The 22,878-nt window shown below is 40.8% G+C and overlaps 1 protein-coding gene across 1 annotated transcript in view; it reads right to left on the bottom strand.

The window, feature by feature from the left end:
- The window catches only part of slco3a1a (solute carrier organic anion transporter family member 3A1a), a 32,433-nt gene extending 13,585 nt beyond the window's left edge, over positions 1-18,848 (bottom strand). The window contains exons 1-2 of the mRNA XM_054619910.1: positions 18,365-18,848; positions 12,319-12,775 (exon numbers count right to left, since the gene is read on the bottom strand). Of these exons, the coding sequence (XP_054475885.1) occupies positions 12,319-12,775; positions 18,365-18,523 (616 nt within the window). The 5' untranslated portion in view covers positions 18,524-18,848. The remainder of the gene's footprint in view (positions 1-12,318; positions 12,776-18,364) is intronic.
- Between the last annotated feature and the right edge of the window lie 4,030 nt (positions 18,849-22,878).

The following is a 22,878-nucleotide window of genomic DNA, read 5'->3' as shown; positions in this document are numbered from 1 at the left end:
ATAAATCACCTTCTTGAGTTTAAAAAAATCAATGGACTTTAAATCTGCAAACATTTAGTGTGAAACAAAATCCAAATGTCAGACATGATCGTAGTATGACATCAATTTCTGCAGACAGCTGTTATGTAAACTCATACCTGCAGGATTATTAATAAACAGGTAAAATACATGCAAAAGTCTCCTCTTAGGTGAAGTCCACTTAGGCGAGGTACAGGGGATATTAACGGCTACTAAATCTTCAGTGATCCATAAGTAAGCACTAACAGCATTAGACACCAGCTTTCACCCCAGGAAGCCTCGGCCCACCTGAGTGGCTTTTAGCATCAACGTCAACATTATTCACACTGAAGGCAGCAGGTTTTACTGGGTGTTTAAAAGAACATCTTAAAGAATACGTTTAATTCAATTAATATTAAAATAATATAGCTTCTCTGTCCTATGAAAACTGTTTTCAGGTTATCCAACAGGTTTTTAATGGTACATTTATATTGTATTGATTATGATAGATATATATCTATATATATCTATATCTATATAGATATAGATATATATAAATATATATACAAAAGCAAATCTTCACATTTGAGAGGCTAGAAACAGTGGACATTTGGCTTAAAAAATAACTGAAAAGGTTTTCAAAATAGATACTGATAATATCTCTGTTTAAACTAAACTAAAGAGTGAAAAGGGTCGGCTGTACCCTATAGTAACCCTGTTGGCTCTACATAGCAATGACCTAAATAACAAGCCAAAGCTTAAAGTAGGCTCTCAACTCACATTCAAATGCCATTACATCAGGATCATCCTGCTTTAACTTCCGCTTACGTCAAACCATCTAAAATTTGAAACTAGCCCTCCGCACACGTCCATCTGCAATCTCACATCAAAACATCGTCTTCCTGTCTAGTCAACTTCTAACTCGCCCCAGAGCAGTGTTCACTGAAGTGTTTCACTGATGCCAAATGGATGTTATATGAAAAGTGCAGCTTAAGGACACGTTTAAAACTATTAACATTTTGACCATGAGGACGAACTAGTCGGGTTTACTGCAGAGCGGCGACCGGGCTGCGACCGGACGACACGCTGGTTTCTCAGCGGCTCTCTTCCCCTCAACACCCTGTCACGCTAAGCTGAGCTCTGGCTCACTCTAAGCCTCCGAGAGGTCACGGCCTAAAAATGGGAGGTCAACGTGGAGCCTCGCTGAAGGCTTCACTACTTCATATCCAGACTCCTGATATGAGTCTAGACAACTTAAAACCAAATTATTCCCCAGTAGCAGGATCTTCAAGTGACTTTCACTGACAATCCTGTATACATATTTTGTTTTTTACCACATCATCTGTGTAATTTAAGATAAATCACAGATGCCAATTTTATTTTAATTGGTGTGAATGTTATATTCTTAAAATCGTACTACATATTCTGAACCATCCTGGATTTAAAAATACATTAAAAACCTAAGATGTGCTCAATATAATTATTTTAGTAAAATAAATATATTTTACAAGAGCTAAAATGATTGGATCGATTGATCAATTTGTCAATGAATAGTAAATCAGCAACTGTTTTTATGAGGGATTAATTGCTTCAGTCAATTTTTAAGCCAAAATGTTTCCAGCCTCTCAAATGTGAGGATATGTGGCTTTTCTCTGATTCCTATGATTGTAAATTGAATATATGTGTTTTTTTGGGACTGTCGTACAAAAAAAACATTTGAAGATGTTACCTTGGACTTACATCATAGACCCATTTATTAATTAATAACACAAGTAATTGTTTTTATTTATTATTATTTTACCGTTTTAATTCTAGCTGTTTTATATCAGAAGTAAAAAAAGAACAAACACTAAATGCTGACTGAAGATCTGCTGCTCTTTTATAATTCAGAGGATGCGACGACTAAGCTGCCACATCCCATGACTCTTTGGATGACAATACAGAGAAAAATCACTTAAGTAAAACACACTGCAGTGGGACGGGAAAGGAAAAAAGGTTTTTATCTAGTGAGATACAGGCAAAACTGGAACAGTGAAGCCCTGTCATATAAATAAATGTTGTTGTTTTTATTATCTAGAAAAATCAACATCCGGCCCTCTTCCATTATATAAGTCAGGCTGAAGCGATCAAATTAAACTTTGGGAAAAGAAGGAACTCTGTTTGTTTGTGTTCATATCCTGTGTGTGTCTCCTTATGTACAATACTGGAGGGTAACACTTAGATCTTGATAATAAAAGCAGAGAAAAGTCAACTAACAGACGTAAGGGGAAATGAAACGGTTGGGAATTATTGTTTTTTTAAAAAAGCATCTATTGCATTTTGTTTAAATAAACAGATACAAGACAGGTTTATAAAATATATGGAGGTGGTCCTGCTTCCCTGTCTGAACTCAAACTTCTTTATCTGTTATACTTCATTAGGACTTCAACATGCCTGATGTTACCTGCAGACCCTGTGTTTTAGACATTTTGACATCCCACAGTATGAAAAGCACAGGTATTAATAGTAAATTAATGATTTTATTTAGCTGCTCCAATTTAAGGGTCCTGGTATTGTGCATGCTGTCTTACTGTCAGTAGGCAATGAGACAGCATATCAGAGCTTATATAATAATAATAATAATAATAATAATAATAATAATAATAACTTTATTTATATAGCACCTTTTAAAAACAAGGTTTACAAAGTGCTTTGACAGACCAGCCAGCAAGACAGTGCATAAGAAACAAAATGAAATAACAAGTGACAATCAAATAAACAAACAAAATAAAATAAACAAAATAATAAAATAATGAAATAATGAAATAAATAAAATCAAGTGATAATGGTAAAATATAGTAAACAAATATAAGATAAAATACCAAGACCAAATGAAAATGAACCAATAAAATGAAAATATGAAAACATTGCTATTAAATGTTGATGTATTGTTTATTAGTCCATAACATGCAAGATGTATTCGTGTTGTGCTCAGGCTGCCTGTAATCAGGCTCTTCTTCTACCTTGCAGGTCTGGCATTAGTCTACTTTAACCTGAGATGCAGTAACTTAATCTTTAAGTCCCATTAACCTCGTGTCATCACACTCCAACTATTTCAGGAAGCAGTAAAAGCCCTAATTAACCCTAAATGGCATCAGTATTTCTTCGCTCTAACTGAAAGTCCGTTTGTTTTTGTTTCATGTCCGACAGATTTAAATCCACACCTCTAATTAATTAAATGATCTTCATTGTTAGTAAATGGCACACGTCGTTAAAATGATTAGCTTTTTCATGTGAATCAATGCTGCCAGGCCCTTTTTTGTGCTAGGCTAGTGGTTTTCAAATATTACAGTAATGCATGCTTTGACTGCTGTTACAATAATAATGATGGTATTTCTGTGCCATAAGATTACATAAACAGACTGGGCATGTTTTCAAACAGGGCAGTGATGTGATGCTGGAAGCAGACTGCCAGCTCTGTGAACACTGGGTCAGCACAGAGTCGGAGACAGAGGGGAGAGAGGGATGGATAGACGGGGTGGGTAGGAGTTAATGTAACAGAGCGAAGGCTTGTCTTTCTGCCCTGCTACAGAGATCTGTTTGTAATCCGGCCTCAGATGTTTGCTCGGAGCCGAGACGCAGCTACCCACAGTCTCCATTGTTGGGCAGTTGGGTGGTAGGATGAAGGCTCGGAGGGGAAAGTGCAAAAGACCAGAGCGTAAACATCTCTCTAATGGAGAGTCGCAGCTGCTCTATTGAAGACGAGGAGCACGGAGAGGTTTGGGACTCTTTGACAGCAGCTGGTAACAGCTTCTTCAGCAGGTGGCTTGGCCTAATTATCAGGATAGAGATGCCAACAGCGCTCTCCCCCCCCTTTCTCCAGGAACATGTGAGAAGTGGGCGCACAATATACGGACGATTGTACATCATCTTTGCCGCCAATTATAATGGGGCAGTAATTGTGCCTCATCCTTTTGAAGAGGAGAATCGATGGGGAAGGACACATGGGGGAGGCGTTTAGAGGAATAAAAAAAAGTTGATAGTTCTTTAATTATTTCCATGTAATGTATAAACTGAGGGATTGTGATGGCTGACATGATACTATTAACTACAAGGTTTCCTCCTAGATAAAACCACTCTGTTGGTCTTTTTGAACTTCTGAAAAGCAGTCAATTTTAGATTATAAAGTGGTGCTTCTAAGTATAACAAAACAGAGAACAAACTCCAGATCAAATAGAGAAAATTGACTTCAGCCTAAACGTTCGGCAAGTTATTTACGGTTTTATCTTTTATTAGCTGATGGTTGTCATTTCAGAAGATGAAGACAACGGATAGCTAAAAAAGTGACAGTCTGGCTACCTTATCCCATGGTCCACATATCCAAGTGTCCTTGGGCAAGACACTAAATCCCAGGCTATAAAAAAAAAAAAAAAAAGTCTATACAATCGATGTGTGAGTGTGGGCAAATGAGCATTAGATTAAATTGTGATGGGCAGGTGGAACCTTTTATGGCGTTTTACAGTACCCACTGCTCTTAAATGCTTAAGACGGGTTAAGTGCAGAAGTCAGACTACATGTGTTAAGCTGGATGTAGATGACGATTTAAATTAAGTTTAACTACTACGAGCATAAAAAGCCTTTTTTTTTTGTGCAAATGAAGAAGTTTTATCGAATCAATGCGATACAAATATGTGAATGGAAACACAGGAATAACTCAACTCAACTGTTATCAATTACAGAAAAACTATTGGATCAGAGTGAAGCCAGAAAAATAGGTCCAACTTCTGTTTACAAATTTATTACATAAAAGTTGAATGAATCAAACGGTTAATTATAATTACTGCCCACCTATTGATCAGAGTCCATTTAATTAGGCACTGTTATCCCTCACTCTTCGCCATCAGTGATATGGGGATTAAGTGCTGAACATGCTTCTGAGTAATCCTAGGAGCCCGGAGAGCAACCACTTACACACCACTCAATCAATGAGGCTCGGGATTTGTGGCAAAGCCATGAGCGCAGCATGAATTTGTATTTCCTGAGCAAAGTCCTTGTCCAAGGTCAGGTCTTGCCGTACACTTAAAACTGCTCATTTTTCAGGAGCTGACCAGCAGCCATTTGTCAGATTTTTAAACCCTCTGTGCGTTCCCATACTATTTAGTATGCCAGAAAAAGATTAAGTATGCCTCAATACATAATGTGTCAAATGCAATATGCCAAAAATACCAGGATGTTCTGCTGCATCTGGTCGGATTTTGCAGTATGAAAGCCAGCATGGTTTTCTGGCTATTCTGACCCACGATCCTTTGGGCAGCAAATGAGAGTCAAAGTTCAAGGTGCAATGTTATGAGAAAGTAATATGTCCCAATTGAAAGCATATTGCGCGCAAAGGTATGTTCTTTGTAAGGGCAGCTGCAGTATATACTAAGAGTAAAAAGAAAAAGTATGCGATTAGGATCATAGCGTCTGGTTTAAAGATCAGGCAGAGCAGAGTGACAGCTTCATCCCTCACAGCAGGACTGAGCATCTCAATCCAATAGTAGTAGGAAAAAAAACAGCCTAACAACTGACCGTTTCTGTGGCAACGGATGGCTGATGCTGCTGTGTTTATGATCTGTCTCCACTCACCTCTTATCCCCACGCTCCTCCCCCCATAGGGTGACCAAAAAAAAATCCCCTTTTTAATCAGCAGTGACAGGGCCTGACCCAGATTGCCTCGAGACGGCTGTGTGGTGGCATGGTGAGGTTTTACTGAAGCCCCAGGGATTCATGATGGAGAGGAAAAGGTGCCACAAGCATGTTTAGGGCAGAACACTAGCCACAATGCGGCAGGATGCCACATGGGGCACCTTTAAGGCTGCTTGGCTTCTGCTCCCCTTGCTGCAGATGGTTATCTGGTAGAAAAAAAAAAAAGTAACATGCTCATGGCAATGGCAAGGAGCTTCAACATACAGCTCTGCAGGCATCAGTGAGACAGCCTGAGGGTTTCATATCAGTTTGCCAACACTGATCCACTTCCTGCAGAGGTCTGACCTATTTACTGGCTTCCAAACTGACACTTTCTCAGTTTCCTCATCGTCCAGTTGAGGGATGAAAGGTTCTGCAGGCCTGAACAGTTGGCCCATCATCAGTGGAAGTTTAAAAATCTCATCTTTAAAGTGGTTCCAGATGTGCCACGCTGAGGCCAGTTTCAAAAAGATATCTTAGATGTTGGGTGTTGGTCCAGATTTCTGCTCTTAGATTAGTTGGATGCAAAAATTAAGACCTAAGTCATCTAACCTACCCCCAAGCTAACTCTTTTACCTTTACTACTGTATATCTGGTCCTTGGAACAATTAAAATAGAAATTGGTTCACATATGTTCAGCTGCTTTCCTCTATTTTGTGTGTAAGCTGTCAAAACCAAAACAAAATAAGGGATTTTGTAAAACCTTTGGATGTTTATCTGATCTGATCCGACCAGCCAGACGTCCAACAGACAGGACTGTGCACACTGTAGGAAAACATACACTGGCATAATTACAGTGTCACTGCAATACTATCCCACATAAACAGCAGATTGACTGGGGGAGGTGATTCACTTCTGATGAGCAGCCAGATGACGAGTCCTTATGAGGCTACTATACAGCCTGACACACAACAGAAATGTGGGCATGGAATAATCAACCAAGTCCACACCCCTCTGAGGTTAACACTATCCGGCAGCTTTGTACGCCCAGACCTTCTGATTCATATCAGAACGACTTCTAAACAAACAGGTCTTCAATCAGCTTGCGTCATCTGCAAACAGCAGCAGCTGAAAAAAATCTAAAATCTAAAACAGCAGACACATTTGCTCTGTATGTTTTGCCTCATCAACAGGAAGACCTGAGAGATGACCTCATTATAGTTAAAGAAGGACAGCAGATTGAAATCAAATAACTCCGATTTAGTGAAACCTTAACTTGGGGCAGCCACTCATCAATCACAATGACCATCCATTTAGCAAAACGAGAGCTCCGTGAAGTGCTGCAGACTTCCTAAACTCAGCATTACATATGCTCAGCTCCGTACCCTTTCTGACTCCTTTACATGATACTCAAGAGTATTTGGGGATAATTACTGATTAGCTTCGAGACAGCAGCAGCATGTTGTTGACCAGTTGGATAGAAGATAATCTCAGTGCCTTCTCTTCCCTCTAGGACCATCCCGAGGTAGCCGACCAGGGGGAGGCCGCTGTGATCGGGCCTGCAGCAGAACGCACAGTAAAAGTCTCTGGGTCATTCAACTAGAAAGCACAGCAGACTGTTGAGCGTCTTGTCACACGTGGTGGAAAGACAAGCCCACACAGTTCATTAGAGTCATGCAGAGGAGCAGCGGATGGCTGATGAACGTTTACTGCAAACCCCGTTTATCATCTTGAGATAAAACAAACTGGTGTTGCTAGGCAAACTCAGCATGCAGCTTATGGCAGGGACGGAAAAACCCATTTAGAATCTAATCCTTCAAGATGACATTAACATGCGCCGAGTTTAAGTAGCTTATATAAAGGCCCTGCTGCAGCAACCGTTTGGAGTCAGAGCATTTTAGAAGGAATGTTGACAAGTCTCTCGAGGATCCCTCTGAGACCTTTGTCACTGCGACGACTGCAATCGGTTTTCCAAGCAAACCTGAAGCTAAATTTATCCCTGCAGAACCGAAGTTAACACATTTTTTTTTTTTTTTTTTTTTTTTAGACATATAGGAAATTGCTTGAATATGTAAAAAAATAAAATACACAGAGCCAAAGCCCCGAAAATTACATACAAACCAGTGGTTGGAAGCAAAATGCAGATATGAAAGGATTTTTTTTTAGCTTTTGCTCTCCAGGTAGAGACAGTTAACAGAAAAAGAGCCCTTTGTGTTTCCCCACAGCTAGTCTGTCAGTCCTAGTTTGGTAGTTTGGCTGAGAGAGAGAGAGACGCAGAGATACAGAGAGAGCGACAGATAGAGAGAGAGAGAGACAGAGAGAGCGAGAGAGAGAGAGAGAGAGAGAGCACTTGATACTTTTGGCTGTTGTGCTGCTGCAAACTGTGACTGCTGTCGGACATTGGTGCATAAAGTCAACTGAGATCACAATTAATAATCCCCTTTTTTGTAGTCAAAAATTTTGTGAAATTGGTTTTAAATTCTGTTGTTAAAAAGTATTTATTATTGAAACGAAGCAAAAAAGCTCTTTAGGGAAATATCATAAATGCTCCTTTAGCATTTGGGCGTCCGACTGGTGTACATCTTAGCTTGGGACACAAAGTAAAAAAACAAGTTTAAGACAGCTTTCGGCATTAAAGAATGAGGGACATAATTATCATGTAAATCAAAGATGCTCTATAAAAAACGCATAACAAGCTCCGCCAATGATTTGAAATTGTAAACACTTCCTGTCTCTTGAGTCGGTGTGGTCAAATGTTTAGAACATTGTGAGGAGGGACCAAAGCAGGTTGGGTTATATTCGCATTGTGCATTTGAATTTTCTTTTGCCAACATTAGATATTTTTACAGGCCTAACAGCCATATTTAGCATTAGAAAATGTGTTAGTTTGGCCATTCACGAATTCAGATCTTGCGAGAGTGTGTTGCTGAGAGACAGAAGACTGTAATTAGCATATAAATTATTTAGTTATGCCAAAATGTTTTTGTTGAGGTCACAGTGACCACCGAACACCAAATTCCAATCAGTCCATCCCGAATCAGTTCAATTTGGTTTAAGTAGATGTTTGTGCCAAATTTGAAGAAACTCCCTGTAGGCATTCCTGAGCTATCTTGTTCATGAGTATAGTTTGTCCATATGGACGGACAAATTAAAAAAAAAAAAAACATGATGCCTCTGGCGCAGAGGCATAAAAACTTTAAACTTTTTAATAAAAACTTCAGCAACTGTGTCACTTTAGCCGGTATAAGAAGCTGAATTAGAAAATTGCACTTTGATTGCACTTCTCCATTAGCACTCTTTTAATAATAATAATAATAATAATAATATTTTGAATCTGATCATACATTTCTTATATAACAAGCAATGTCCACTGGTCCAAATCTGTGGGATTTTGCATAAAAAGGCATGACACTGATGAATTAATTAATTAATGTCATACTTTCAGTCCCCCCCATATATGTACCATGCCACAGGCACTACATACTGTACATTATATTTTCATGACAAAATCCCAGGCTGGTAAAAAGCTTCTGAAGCAGGGTGGAGTCTGTGCTGTGGGATACACAGACGCCAGCTCTAAACCCTCCTCTGTGTGTCCTGTACAGTATATTTATGCAGGGCTCCTCTGGGAAGAGCCAGAATTAGCAGTGGATAGTGAAAGGTCAGAGAGCAGTGGGAAAAGAGATCCTGTTGACGCAATCCGTCCAATCATATTTATTTCCTTTGGCCAGCGACGAGTGCCTACGTCTAGACTCGGGAAATAAACCAAAACACCCCCATGCTATAAAAATACACGTGTTTATGTTTGACTCTACTTGGTGATGGCATTCAGACACTGAAATACTTCCTTTTAAGAAGAACATGTACCACGTAGCAGTACAAGCTCGTAAAAAAATCTTAACAATGACATTTAACATATCTTAACCAGACAGACACAAAAAGCCCTCTAAAAGAGTCAGTGACAACTTCGTTGGGTGTGTTTTACAGCTGTTTAAACAGCTGTAAGCCGTGTCTGCTACAGTATACACAGTGAAAGCGAGCAGTCGGAGCCTCTGGAGGACTTGTTTTTCACAGGCCTGTGTGGTATGCATGTGCGGCCCGGCCCACTCAGACCCACCTCATGGCTGGCTGGTTGGCATTCCTGCCTCACTCTGTAATTATGGCTCTTCTCCAGGCCTCTCGGCTATGCGCTTCCTGCACCGCCATACTCTTAAAGGGCGTGTTGTGCCTCTGTCAAAAGGCACACACTTTCCACCTGGACACTTGGCTCAGCCTCTAATTCTAACAATAACACATCACCGGGCGAAAATCAGCAGCAGGCAACAGTTGCTGTGGGAAAAGCAGCAGTTTCAGTTACACTTGGTGTAATGTATCAGGGTTAATCATCATGTTCTTAGACTTAGGCTGAACTGTGATATCAGATAATTAAAGAATTAAAGTGAAGTGAATACTTTGCTTTCAACTCTGTCTCCCGTTGAGTTTGTGAAAAAGTTTCTACACTTAAAGCTGTGAAAGATTCTACATGCACGAACAGCATGAAGATTTACGCAGTTGTAATTCAGCAGTATGAAAATAAGAGCCTGGAGGAAGCTTTATTTTGCATGCTCAAACAGCACATCTGTCTGCAGCTTTTATGAGACACGTGTCAGGTTAAAGCTTCTGGTCTGAGAGTCAAAAGGTGTTATCCTCTCTAATTTAGCTTTGACGGCTTCTTCAAACCACTCCAAAAATTCCTCTTCTAACCTTCTGCCATACCTGTCTGTAGGGAGAAAATAACAGGACTAAGATGATGGACACATTCACTGTCATGTTTTGAAAAACTATCTTTAAAGCTACATTAATCATATCTAAATTTAGATAAGGAAGTGATGTTTTGGGACTTATTCCCAGGAGTATTTATAGTGAATTAACACAATTAAAACAAGACTGAGCCTACAGAACTAGGGCAAACCTACAGGAAATAAGCAAATAAATATATGGCCAGGACAAAGACTTAATGTTCTATAGCTGCTGTAACATTGTGAACTTGTTGACGTAAACTGATGAATTTCCAAATACATTATCAGTATGTGAAAGGAAATCTCACAGACTTTCAGACAATCTACTCCATTCATGCAGCTGGGGCACATGACATGCCTGCAGCAGAGGGATTAGGACGATCAGCTGAGCGCGACTCAATACCACATTGTTCCTTGCTGCTCACCGCTTATTTTTCCTCCAAGTCTCCTTGCAGCTTATCAGAGGAGGACAGAACTAAAATCTCGCCACCCTCACGCCTGCCAAACTTCAATCACTTGCAGTCCACTTCCCACTGTAAACTGCTCACAAGCCACTACAGTGGTGCCAACGTGTCAAAGCCTTTTTTGTGGCACTTTTTCAGGCTATTTATTGTTTCAAACAAAGCTTGAGGTGCTTTTTTTTTGTAAAAACAGCTCATGTTTGGGACAAATAAACACAAATAATGGGAAATTAAGAAAATCTGCTTTGGGCTTGAGATTACAGAGCACACTGCTGCCTTTGTTCGCAGGTCACATCTGTATTTGAGTGACAAAAGGCAGCCACACAGCATGCTGCTGTGCGAATGTATCAGAGAAAGGGTGAGTGCCAGCCTGAACTCATCCTCCATTCAGGCTCTCATTGTCTCTGCTCCACGCTGATAACAAACAGCACACACAATGCAGACACATCTCATCTACTCCATCAAAGGCTGATGTGGCAGTCTGGACAACAAACGGGCAGGTCCCCGTCAAAACAAGGAAACCTTCTATTACATGGATTTGTGGCCGTGGCTACTCAGCTACCTTCTCACCTCAACAATATGAGAGCAAAAAGGTTTACCATGCAGGAACGGTAGCCTATGGAAGTAACTGCAAAAAAGCAAATATAGTAATTTCACACAAAAAAAACCAAACACGTTGCATATGTTGCTCTTCTATATGCAGAATAAATATAACATTAACATATTTCACTGGGTGGTTGTTCCTGTGAAACATCTGACATGAATCCACAGAAACAGCTACAGAAGTGAAAATCCTCCATGGCTTAATGAGCCGAGCATTAAAGCTTCCTTCTGCATACTGAAATAGAAAAAAAATATACATCACAGCAAATACATATCCCCTTAACAGCCATTGTGTATAAAGAACTTTGCACAGGAAGCACTTTGAATGCACCTTTAAACCTCTAAGAAGCCACATCAGCAGCATCTTGCCTTTGAGATGGGATTGAGCGAAGCAGAGACATTTAACCCGCATCTGGCCACTGAAACGGCTGTAATGGAGATTAAAAAGCTCCAAGATTTGCTCACCTGGCACACACGTGATCAGGCCTGTGCTTGGAACAAAGGCATATGGTGTGCAGCAGAAGAGCGCACACACATATATACTGTGTTGACTCAAAGTGTGCAAACATTGCACCTGATGTACAAACACATTCGTGGCTGTCTTTCCGCTGTACCAGTTTTAGTTGCCTTGGGAAATCAGTGTGCTGCAGCAAATAGATTTTTAATTTCCAGTGTGATAATCATCTGCAATTTTATTCAGCTAAAAGATTATCAAACCATCCTTCAGCGCAGGCCTTTGGCTATCTGACTTTGATATTTACCTTTTTCCAACAGATTGGGTATAATCTGGGTTTTTAACATTTTGTTCACACAGTTTTAGGAATGTGGCTCACCTATATAGAGTGATGAGTCTTTCTTCTTCACATGATCATCGATGTAGGACACCCCCAAGGGCTGCACGGGTGTCGCTCCAATCCCCAGCAGGACCTGGGCTCCAATCAGCAGCAGGTACATCATGTTGGTGTTGGTCCTGTTGTTGCACACCACGTCTTCAGCCATCTGAGCGTCAGCGCTGCTCGTGTTGGAGCAAATGTCCCGACCCACGTCAGTCCTCCACATTTCCCCAATCTCATACTGTTTAGTGAGAAACTCAGGCAGAGCTGAAAGAAGGGCGCCAAGCGCCATGACAATACCCCCGCAGCCAATCAGACGGGGCCGATGTGCTTTGGCCCCAAAGTAGCTGACAAACAGGATTAGAGCGAGGTTGCCTATCTCGAAGCTGCTGGCTATCACTCCTACGTCAGCACTTTGCAGGTTGAACCGCCGCTCCAGGGTTGTCAGCACACTCACCTGAAAACAACAGGACACAACATCAAACCAGGGTCATAAACAATCTAACACAAGTACAAAACCAAGGATGTGGGAATCTAATGTCACCAACTGAAAAATAAAATTGGTTGTATGATTTATCAATGTAGAGTAACATAAGCATTTTAACTCTATGACTCCGTTTACACCTGGCATTGACATGCAATCGGTGTCTGGAAGTACCATCTGGATAAAGAAACGCATTGTGACCGGAACGCGATCAGAGCTGCCAGTTCACATGTGATCAGATCTCAGCCAGGTGTAAATGCAAAGGCCTGTGTATCAGAAGTCATTATCCACATACAGATCACATATTAATATCAGGGGAAACTGGGGCCTGAATTTTTAGAAAGGCCGTGCATGTTTTTAGAAAGGCCGTGCATAAATTGCAGCTTTCCATTGGAATATCCTGAATAACGAGATGTTCAGATGTTCCACACAGCGGCTACTCCCTGGAAACCAGCTTCTGTTTCTGATTAGACGGGTAAAGCAACATTTAGTGAGAACAGCTCATCACAAGCTTTTCTCTCTTTCACCAGCTGTCTTCCACACAAGAGCTAGAGCTTACCAGCAACTCCCAGTGCCCAGTTGTTTGTTTTCTGTAGTTTCGGATGGTTTAAACTAGAAAGGTGCACTCAGTAGAGCTCAGATCTCCACCAGGTGTGTCTGTAAAGACCACTGCTGTATTGTGCGATTGAAAGAAACCACAACACACAATTGGCTAAACCCGTCTAGACACTAATGGGCTGTAGGGCGTTGTAAAACACAATTCATTCAGACTCCAAAATAAGTGGCCATGTATGCCAGCAATCAGCTCAGAGTTATAGTATAAGATATTTCATAAAATATTGGCAAGACAACATTAACTCTCCAAGCTTTCTGCTCGTGTAGCAGCCATAACTGGGCATCCAAACTATTATGCAGTTTGCTGCAGCAGAATGCAAGATTAGCCATGGACCGACACAGAGGTGAACACTCATATTTCAAAGTCAAAGACTTTATAATGAATCTGTTCTAAAGCAGAGCAGGGCTGTTTTGGCTTGTGTGATATGTGGGAACAGTCTCTCTTTGCCATGTGAAACACGGCGTCACATTTAAACCGTTATGAAGCTATTTTCAGATCTGTCCCAAACTGCCCTTGAAAGGGCATCACAATTTTCCATTTCCCCACTGGCTCCGTTTAAGAGTTCTGACTGAGCTCAACCCAAAAAAAATAAAAGAAATAAATAAATAAAAGGATCCTGCCAACACAAACATCCCTTTCTGAAAAAAAGTGACTCACTGAAGGATGATTAAACTTGTGCTTTTGCTGTTGGAAAATGTTTTCCATCAAATGCTCAATTATGTGAACTTAATGTAAACAGTTGATGTGGATTAGATCAGAGTATGTTTAAACAAGAAAATGACCTTTGAGGATCCAGGAGGCTGAATGTAGTGGTGATTTATCAAAAGTACTCTTTTTCTTCATGCAACTACACTTGAATCTGACTTTCACATTAGTATCAAATTTTGCTACATCATATTATCAGTAAAATAGTTTCTGTTGCATTCCGCATGTGTCATTCACTTTGGACGTCAAACTGTTTGAACACCTTGTGTCTTTGCTTTTTCCATTATGTTTGAGCGTTTCACGTTGCAATCTCTTTAGAGTTGTAAGTTTTTATTAATTGACTTTATTCTCTGATACGTCAGTCTGCCCTGAAGCAGAGTGGAAACCCTTTACTCTTCAGTCTCCACTGATACCGGTTTAAATATGGTCAGTTTCTATAAACGCCATCCGGCATTGCTCAAATGTTCCCTACAGTATGTCCCCTTTGAGACAATATTTAACGCACAACAGGTTGAGTAAGTGAGGAGATGTTATTGTCAAATAAACAAACAGCGGACAGCCCGTTCGCTTTGTAATTACAGTTGAAAAAGAAGTTGTCTTCTGTGACTTTTAAGAAGCAGAAATGACAGCAGGTCGTTCTTGCCGCTGCTCTGGACACAGCTGCAGTGACTCCTTCGCTACACATCAAAGCATTGGGAGGATGATTGTTGGGGGCGGTTTCGTGCCAGAGTCCTTTTGGTGACGTTGAGTTCACAGAAAACTTCAGGATGAGTCATGACGTCCCCTCGGGGTGGCTCTCTCTCACTAAATGCGAACATGCTGGACAGGCTGCATTTACGCTTGTCTGGTCTGGGATCTGATCATCCAGCTCTTAGAAACGATGCCAGGCCCAACAACCTGTTGAAGCTGTAGCTTTGGCTCGACACAGACAGTGACACTCTAGCAAAAGTGTAGCAGAGCAGTCCAAGCAGATCCCATCCTATTACGGAAAGTCTGAGCGAAAGGAGTGACCGAAAGCTTCTACTCTCAGCTGAGCAGTGGAAACACTCTGGATGAGTTAAGCCCTCGTCGCTAGGACCAACATGTTTATGCACTCCCACTCTGACTTAAACAGGCAGCCTTCCAATAGGAACACACCAAGAACAAAATTATATAGGAAACATTGAGTGGATTGCACACTGGTCAGCGGTCACAGCTACATTTTCTCCAGATAACTCAAACTGGGGAAATGTTTAATCTGTTGCATGGCAACAAAACAAACCTCATGTTGTGGAACGCCCCATCAATTAAGAGAATGACGAGTCTTATCCAAACACGAGGAATCACAACTTCCTTCAGCATGTACTGACAGAGTCTGTATTACCAGCTAGCCGCTAAAAAACTGCTAAATGCCAACATTCAGCGAGATGTTAAATAAACCTCAGGTGATGCATACACAGACCCAAATAAAGCTCCCCAGGGGATAATTTATAGTATAAACTGTAACTAAAATCTGATGGAGTAACTGCAGAAAAGACAGCTGTCCCTGTAGCTTTATTATTGTTTAAAATGAGCAAGCTTGGCAGACTGTAAATTCAATCGCATGATTGTGTCATGTCAGAAATCAGTGAAAAATGCCCGTCATAACTTTGCAGAACAGACGGTGGAATGTTTGCCCTTCGGGCTGGACAACTAGTCAATTACCAAAATTGCTGCAATTTAGTTTTGTGTTGCTCGACTTATCTTTTCTGATCTACATACAACTATTTAATTATATAGCCTTTTTGACTACATAACAACTACAATTAACCAATGTATTAAAATGTAAATAAAGTTATTAAATTGCTCACCCGTGTTATACCTTCTGCAAATACGATGAAAAAAAAAATCGATGTCAATTTGAGGTGATACAATCGAATGATCGCATAGTCAATGGACAGGAAAATAATCTGCAATTACTTGACAGTTGATTAATCATTTAAGACATTCATTTAGTAAAAGTAGAAAAAATATGCAACAATTTCTCTTATCGGTTTTAGACATCTGTACAAAAAACACTTGAAGGCGTCACTTTGGGAGATAATGATTGGCATACACCCCCTGCTTTTTTCATATTTATAGACAAAATGATAATCAATTAGTTGAAATAATCAGTAGATTATTAAATAATGAAAATAGCTTTTAGCAGCCCAAAACTCCATTAGACCAAGTGCCCAACTGCTGAAAAGAATCGTGCATGAAATGATTTACTCCAGATGTAAACGTATAAACACAAGATGCATTGATTCAGCATCTCGTATACAAAAAGGGTAAATAAAGCTAAATGAATTGCTGAGAAAACCCCAAATGAATCTGGAACCAATGACACATAAATCTGTACCTCTGAGGTATTTGGTTGTGCAGGTTGACTGTGTATTCACTTGCACTCAGGCTGCTAAATCAGGACACCCAGCATGCTGCTAAGTGTCTTGTACAGTAAGCAGCTCACAGAAAGCAAAGGGGGCCATGATAGCCGAGTTTTGTCCCTTCACTGCCAGCAGGCACTCCTAAGTCCCATCATCCAATCAGAGATATCACAGTAGCCCATGTAGGTCGACGCCAGTTCACCAGATTGTCACCAAACCAGTTACCTAATGTCATACCTTCAGCTTGTAAATAAAGGTCCATGTAAATTAGCTCTGTTGTGTTGATGAAAAAAAGTAGGCCAGAAAGCATTGTGTGTTTTTACGAGTAAATAATCCGAAACCTCACCTGGTTTATTGTTCAAACTGTTAAATAGGTGTTTAAAACTGATGCAAGATAAAAAAGCAGAACAAATTCCTCTTTTGAAATAAACAATAAAGAGGAAGTCCTCTTTAGGAAATCATCCTAACCGACTCGGAGTTGCTGTCGCTATTCTGAGCTGCGGGATGCTTGATGCTCAGCAGGTCCACTAACAGAGAAGATAAGATGTTCCACTCCAAATATGGCCAACGCATTCAGGGTTTAGTCTGTTAATTGCGAGCAAGCCGAGGCAACAGTGTTATTGTTGGAGAATAAACACGTCAAAACTAAATGTTCACGTTCGTTACCCGAGGCCGTGAAGCTCCTTTGGGACGCTTTGAGGAATATTTGGGAGCACTTCGGAGCTTTGTCCCAAAAAAATATCTCTATTAGAGTCTGAACAAGTTAAGATCCTTCTATGTTTTGATGTTTTCACTGCTACCGCAAAACAGAAAATACACATTCTGAGGTCGTATTAAAGACCTTTCTTGTAATAAAATCCTGATAAGTTATAAGTGTGATTAATATTAAAAGTGAAAGAAAGAGTAAAAAGAAACCAAAAAAGAAAGGGGAAGTAAGAGGGATGGGAGGGGGGGGTCCTTGACCTTGACTGACATTTGGGGTAAAATTAGCCAATTATTGCCTATTCCGAACATGACAAGACAATCGATATTAATGCTCAGCAGAGCTGTAAGGGTCACCCTTTAGTGACTGATTCATGGTTGATTGGAAAGGGTTCCGTTTAAATTGTTACAGCCAAATAGATAAAATGACAAAGCCTATAAAGATAAATTAGATATGATAGTACAAAAGCAGCACTATATTTTCTCACAACTACACCAAACAAGGGACAGTTGAGCAGCATGACATGTGTCCTGCAGGAGAGAGCTTTCTACATCCTGCTATTACTCAAGAAGTACTACCCTGAGCCTTCCTCGTAGCATTCATTGCATTCATATTAGTTGTTGCACTTATTGAATTCGTATTTGTTTACTGCACTTATCCTATTCGTAGTAGTTTGTAGCACTTATTATACTCGTATTAGTCTGTTGCAATTATTGTTTTCGTAGTAATTTGCCTCTGCACTATACTTTTGCTCTGGTTTATGCTTTAAGATTCAAGAAGTACTACCCTGAGCCTTCCACTTAGCACTTACTGTATTCGTATTAGTTTGTTGCACTTATTGTATTCATATTATTTTGTTTCTGCACTGTACTTTTGCTCTGGTTTATGCTTTAAGATGCTTGTTTAAGAAAGGAGATGCACTTATGACTTCTGGTGACTAGTAGTTCTCTTGAATACCTATGTTGAATACACTTCCTGTAAGTCTCTTTGGATAAAAGCTTCTGCTAAATGACTGTAATGTAATGTAATGTACTCTGCTACGTGTCATTTAGTCTGAAGCGAGCTCCAAAGAAAAACACCAAAACCACACAAATGCAAAAAATCATACAAAGTGTGAATATGAATGAAGTAAGTCCTGCAGGATGAGCTCTCACCAGGTATGCTCCCACGGTGCCCTGAGCCAACATGAGGGCGCATTCCGACACCAGGAATATCTTGATATTTGAGAAGCATGAGGTGTTTTTTCGGAGGCCGTCTCCTTCCAGAATGTCTCCTCCGCTCCGATCCGAGTCCCTGTGCTTCTTCACCTGCATCCTCGCTTCTTTAAAAACGAAACCAGCGAGAAACCGAAACACACACACACAGACACAGACACCGACCTGGAGACTACATCCACGGTGCTTCTGCTCTCTAGTTGTGTCTTCTTACACGTTGGCAAGCTGCGCAAACACGCGTCCAAAGTCTGCGTCTAAACATCGCCTCCTCGTCGACGAGCAGGAACGTGTGGACTCCCTGGAGGTGTTTGCAAAGGCACAAGTGAATCTCCGTCAAATTGCATGGTTTTCCCCCCTGTGGTGTGGGTCCTTGTGGGTCTCAGGTGCAGGAGGTGGTCCTGGTTAAAGGCTTATTCCTCCTCCTCTTCCTCCTCTTGTTCTTCTCTTCTAACTCCTGCCGCTCCGGACTGTCATGGTCCTTCAGTGTCTCTCCTCCCTCCTCCCTCTCTCCTCTGTAGCACACACACGGCCCTAGAGGCGCTGTGTAGCAGCCTCACAAGTCTGCACAACTTGCCTCTGACTTGAGAAATTCAATTCAATTCAATTCAGTTTATTTTGTATAGAACAGAATCACAAATATCTGTCCCTCACCTCCTCTGTCCTTACACCCTCACCTCCTCTGTCCTTAGTCCTTAACCCTCACCTCTGTCCTTAATCCCTTACACCCTCTGTCCTTACCTCCTCTGTCCTTACACCCACATCTCTGTCCTTACCTCATCCTCTGTCCTTAACATCCTCTGTCCTTATGTCCTTACACCCTCACCTCCTCTGTCCTTACACCCACCTGGACCCTCACATCCTCTGTCCTTAGACCCTCACCTCCTCTGTCCTTACACCCTCACCTCCTCTGTCCTTACACCCTCACCTCCTCTGTCCTTAGACCCTCAATCCTTAGACCCTCAGATCCTCTGTCCTTCCCTACACCCTGTCACCTCCTCTGTCCTTACACCCTCATCATCTCTGTCCTTAGAAAACCCTCACCTCCTCTCTGTCCTTACACCCTCACATCCATCTCTGTCCTTAGACCCTCACATCCCTCTGTCCTTACACCCTCACATCCTCTGTCCTTACACCCTCACATCCTCTGTCCTTAGACCCTCACATCCTCTGTCCTTAGACCCTCACCCTCACATCTCTGTCCTTAGACCCTCACCTCCTCTGTCCTTACACCCTCACATCCTCTGTCCTTACACCCTCACATCCTCTGTCCTTACACCCTCACATCTCTGTCCTTAGACCCTCACATCCTCTGTCCTTAGACCCTTCCTCTGTCCTTAAACATCCTCTCTCTGTCCTTACACATCAGTCTGTCCTTATCACCTCCTCTGTCATCTACATCCAGTCTGTCCTTACACCCTCACCTCCTCTGTCCTTACACCCTCACCTCCTCTGTCCTTACACCCTCACCTCTGTCCTTATGTCCTTACACCCTCACCTCCATCTGTCCTTACACCCTCACCATCCTCTGTCCTTACACCCTCACATCCTCTGTCCTTAGACCCACCCTCACACTCCTCTGTCCTTACACCATCCTCTGTCACACCCTCACATCTCTGATGTCCTTACAGGTCCTTACACCCTGTATCAACCCTCACCCTCCTCTGTCCTTACACCCCCTCACCTCCTCTGTGTCCTTCCCTCACATCAAAAACTCCCTAAAAACCCCTTTAACAGGGAGAAAAAAAGAAACCTAACATTCCTTCTCCAGGATGGACAGAATGCAATAGATGTCATGTGTACAGAATGAGCAGCATAACAGAGATACAACACATTCAATGTATATGACATAAATGATTCATATAATAAGACCACTTATAATAACAGCAGCAATTATTACAGTAGAATTATAGCCATGAAAATGAAATCACTACAGTAATCCCAATGCGGGCCCCATATGTGTGTGGTAGTTAAAGTGACTCACTGCTATCTCCTGGTATATGTTCCTGTATAATTGTATAATTTGCCCTACATTAAATCTATAGGGTTTTAATGTGTTTTCTGCTGATTGGGATGATTGTGTGAGTCTCAGGGCTGCAAAAGGATTATTTAGCTGAAGCAATCACAAAGTCAACTCAAAATTATTTGACAACTGTTTTGATAACATTACGTTACATTACAGTCATTTAGCAGACGCTTTTATCCAAAGCGACTTACAGGAAGTGTATTCAACATAGGTATTCAAGAGAACTACTAGTCACCAGAAGTCATAAGTGCATCTCCTTTCTTAAACAAGCATCTAAGAGCATAAACCAGAGCAAAAGTACAGTGCAGAAACAAACTAATACAAATACAATAAGTGCAACAAACTAATACGAATACAGTAAGTGCAACAAACTAATACGAATACAGTAAGTGCTAAGTGGAAGGCTCAGGGTAGTACTTCTTGAATTTCTTCTTGATGAAGTCATTTATCTAGGAAAAATGGCAAACATGCTCTTGCTCAGGTTTTTTCCAATGTAAGAATTGTCTGCTTTCCTTTGTTTCATTAACCTGACCTGCCTGATAGTTTGACTCACAGAATAGTTTAAGAATCCGTCATTAACTGTTTGGAAAACGGCAGTTCACTAAAAAAAAATCAGAATCAAGAATGGGTCCGGCCAAGTCTTTATGCTAAGCTAAGATAACTAGCTGCTGGCTGTAGCTTCATATCTATTGTACGGACATGAAAGTGGTATCAATCTTCTCATCTTAACTGGCAAGAAAGTGAATGACAATTACTATTTCTCAAAACAATTCCTTTAAAAACAAACTATCATTTATGAAAACATATTTGCTGATTATCACTGCAACTGTTGTCCTTTAACTGCACTTTTGTGAAGTGGTAGCAGGAGATGTGATGTTTGCCCGATTTGTTTCCAACATTTATTATGGGATTATCGTGTCAGCATGTTTGGGATGAGGTATTGCGTTGGTTATGATGTAATGTAACCACATAATGTAATGATGATGATGATGATGATGGGGTGGAACTGCTCAGGATGATAAACAAATCTCTTGTTAAGGCTGCAAGGGTTTTCTGAAGTTGTTTGCTCTGTTTTGGAAACCGCAGCAGCAGCAGCATGAGGACATGTAAAGGTCAAGGAGATGAGCTGGTAATTGATGAACTGTGAAATATGTTTTTGAACCAAACTGAACATTTAAAAACTGGTCCAAACATGCAAGACGGTTCTTGAGTTTATTATAAGATATTTCAGATCATTGCTATTAAGCTGAATTGGTTAGTTGATTATCAACTTAGATAATTGACAGAATATTAAGTGGCAACTGTTTAAGGCATTTTACAAGCAAAAAAGCAAAATATTTCCCTACTGTAGTTCTGGTCCCTCCCATAGAGTGGTTTGCTGTTTTTATCTTTTTTACATCATTGTAAACCAAGTATTTTGGGGTTTCGGACAATACAATAGTAATGAGGACAACAGTGTGGACTCTGGGAAACATTTTACACAATTTTCTGACATTTTTTAAAACTAGTATATTCATTATATAACCATTACTACTCCTTGGTAAAAAAAAATGTATTGCCCTGTTGGACCTACACAAAACTAAAGATTCTTAAGAAATGCAACGTATACTTAATAAGAATATATATGTATAGGTTAGTCTAGAGGTTAAATCTATTTTCATTACTATCTGCCTTTTCAGTTAGTTTAGTTAATCAAGATAAATATTGAGATCATAAATACATTAGAACATATCCTTTTACTGATAGAAAAGATTTTCCTCTAATAAATCACAAAACAACATTTGAGTCAACATAATGAACATGGATTTAACCCTGTAACAGCGACAACTGTAGTAAGTAATGTCTTTTATCATTATAAAGATGATTCTGTGGTAGTTATAGCTTATATTTGTACACATAGATAGTATACCAGCCACCTGCAAAAGTTCTCTGACGACTCTGCAATCGTCGGCCTCATCTCCGCCGGCGATGAGAGGGAATACAGAGAACTGAACCAGGACTTCATAGGATGGTGCCGGCGGAACCGCCTCCAGATCAACTCTGGTAAAACCAAAGAGCTGGTGGTGGACTTCCGCCGGGGTAAACACTGTCCTCCGGAACCAGTGAACATCCAGGGACAGGACATTGAGATTGTGCAATCTTATAAGTACCTGGGTGTTCACTTGAACAATAAACTGGACTGGACTAATCATACAAATTCACTGTATAAAAAAGGTCAGAGCAGACTGTATCTGCTGAGGAGACTGAGGTCCTTTGGAGTGCAGGGAGCACTCCTGAAGACCTTTTTCAACTCTGTGGTGGCATCAGCCATTTTTATGCAGTGGTCTGCTGGAGCAGCAGCATCTCAGCAGCCGACAAGAAGAGACTGAACAAGCTTGTCAGGAAGGCCAGCAGTGTGCTGGGGTGTCCACTGGATACGGTGGAGGTGGTG

The sequence above is a fragment of the Anoplopoma fimbria genome, chromosome 19 (genome assembly GCF_027596085.1).
Source record: "Anoplopoma fimbria isolate UVic2021 breed Golden Eagle Sablefish chromosome 19, Afim_UVic_2022, whole genome shotgun sequence".
Lineage (NCBI taxonomy): Eukaryota > Metazoa > Chordata > Actinopteri > Perciformes > Anoplopomatidae > Anoplopoma > Anoplopoma fimbria.
The sequence above is the reverse complement of the archived record's forward strand: the minus strand, read 5'-3'. Positions and strand labels throughout refer to the sequence as shown.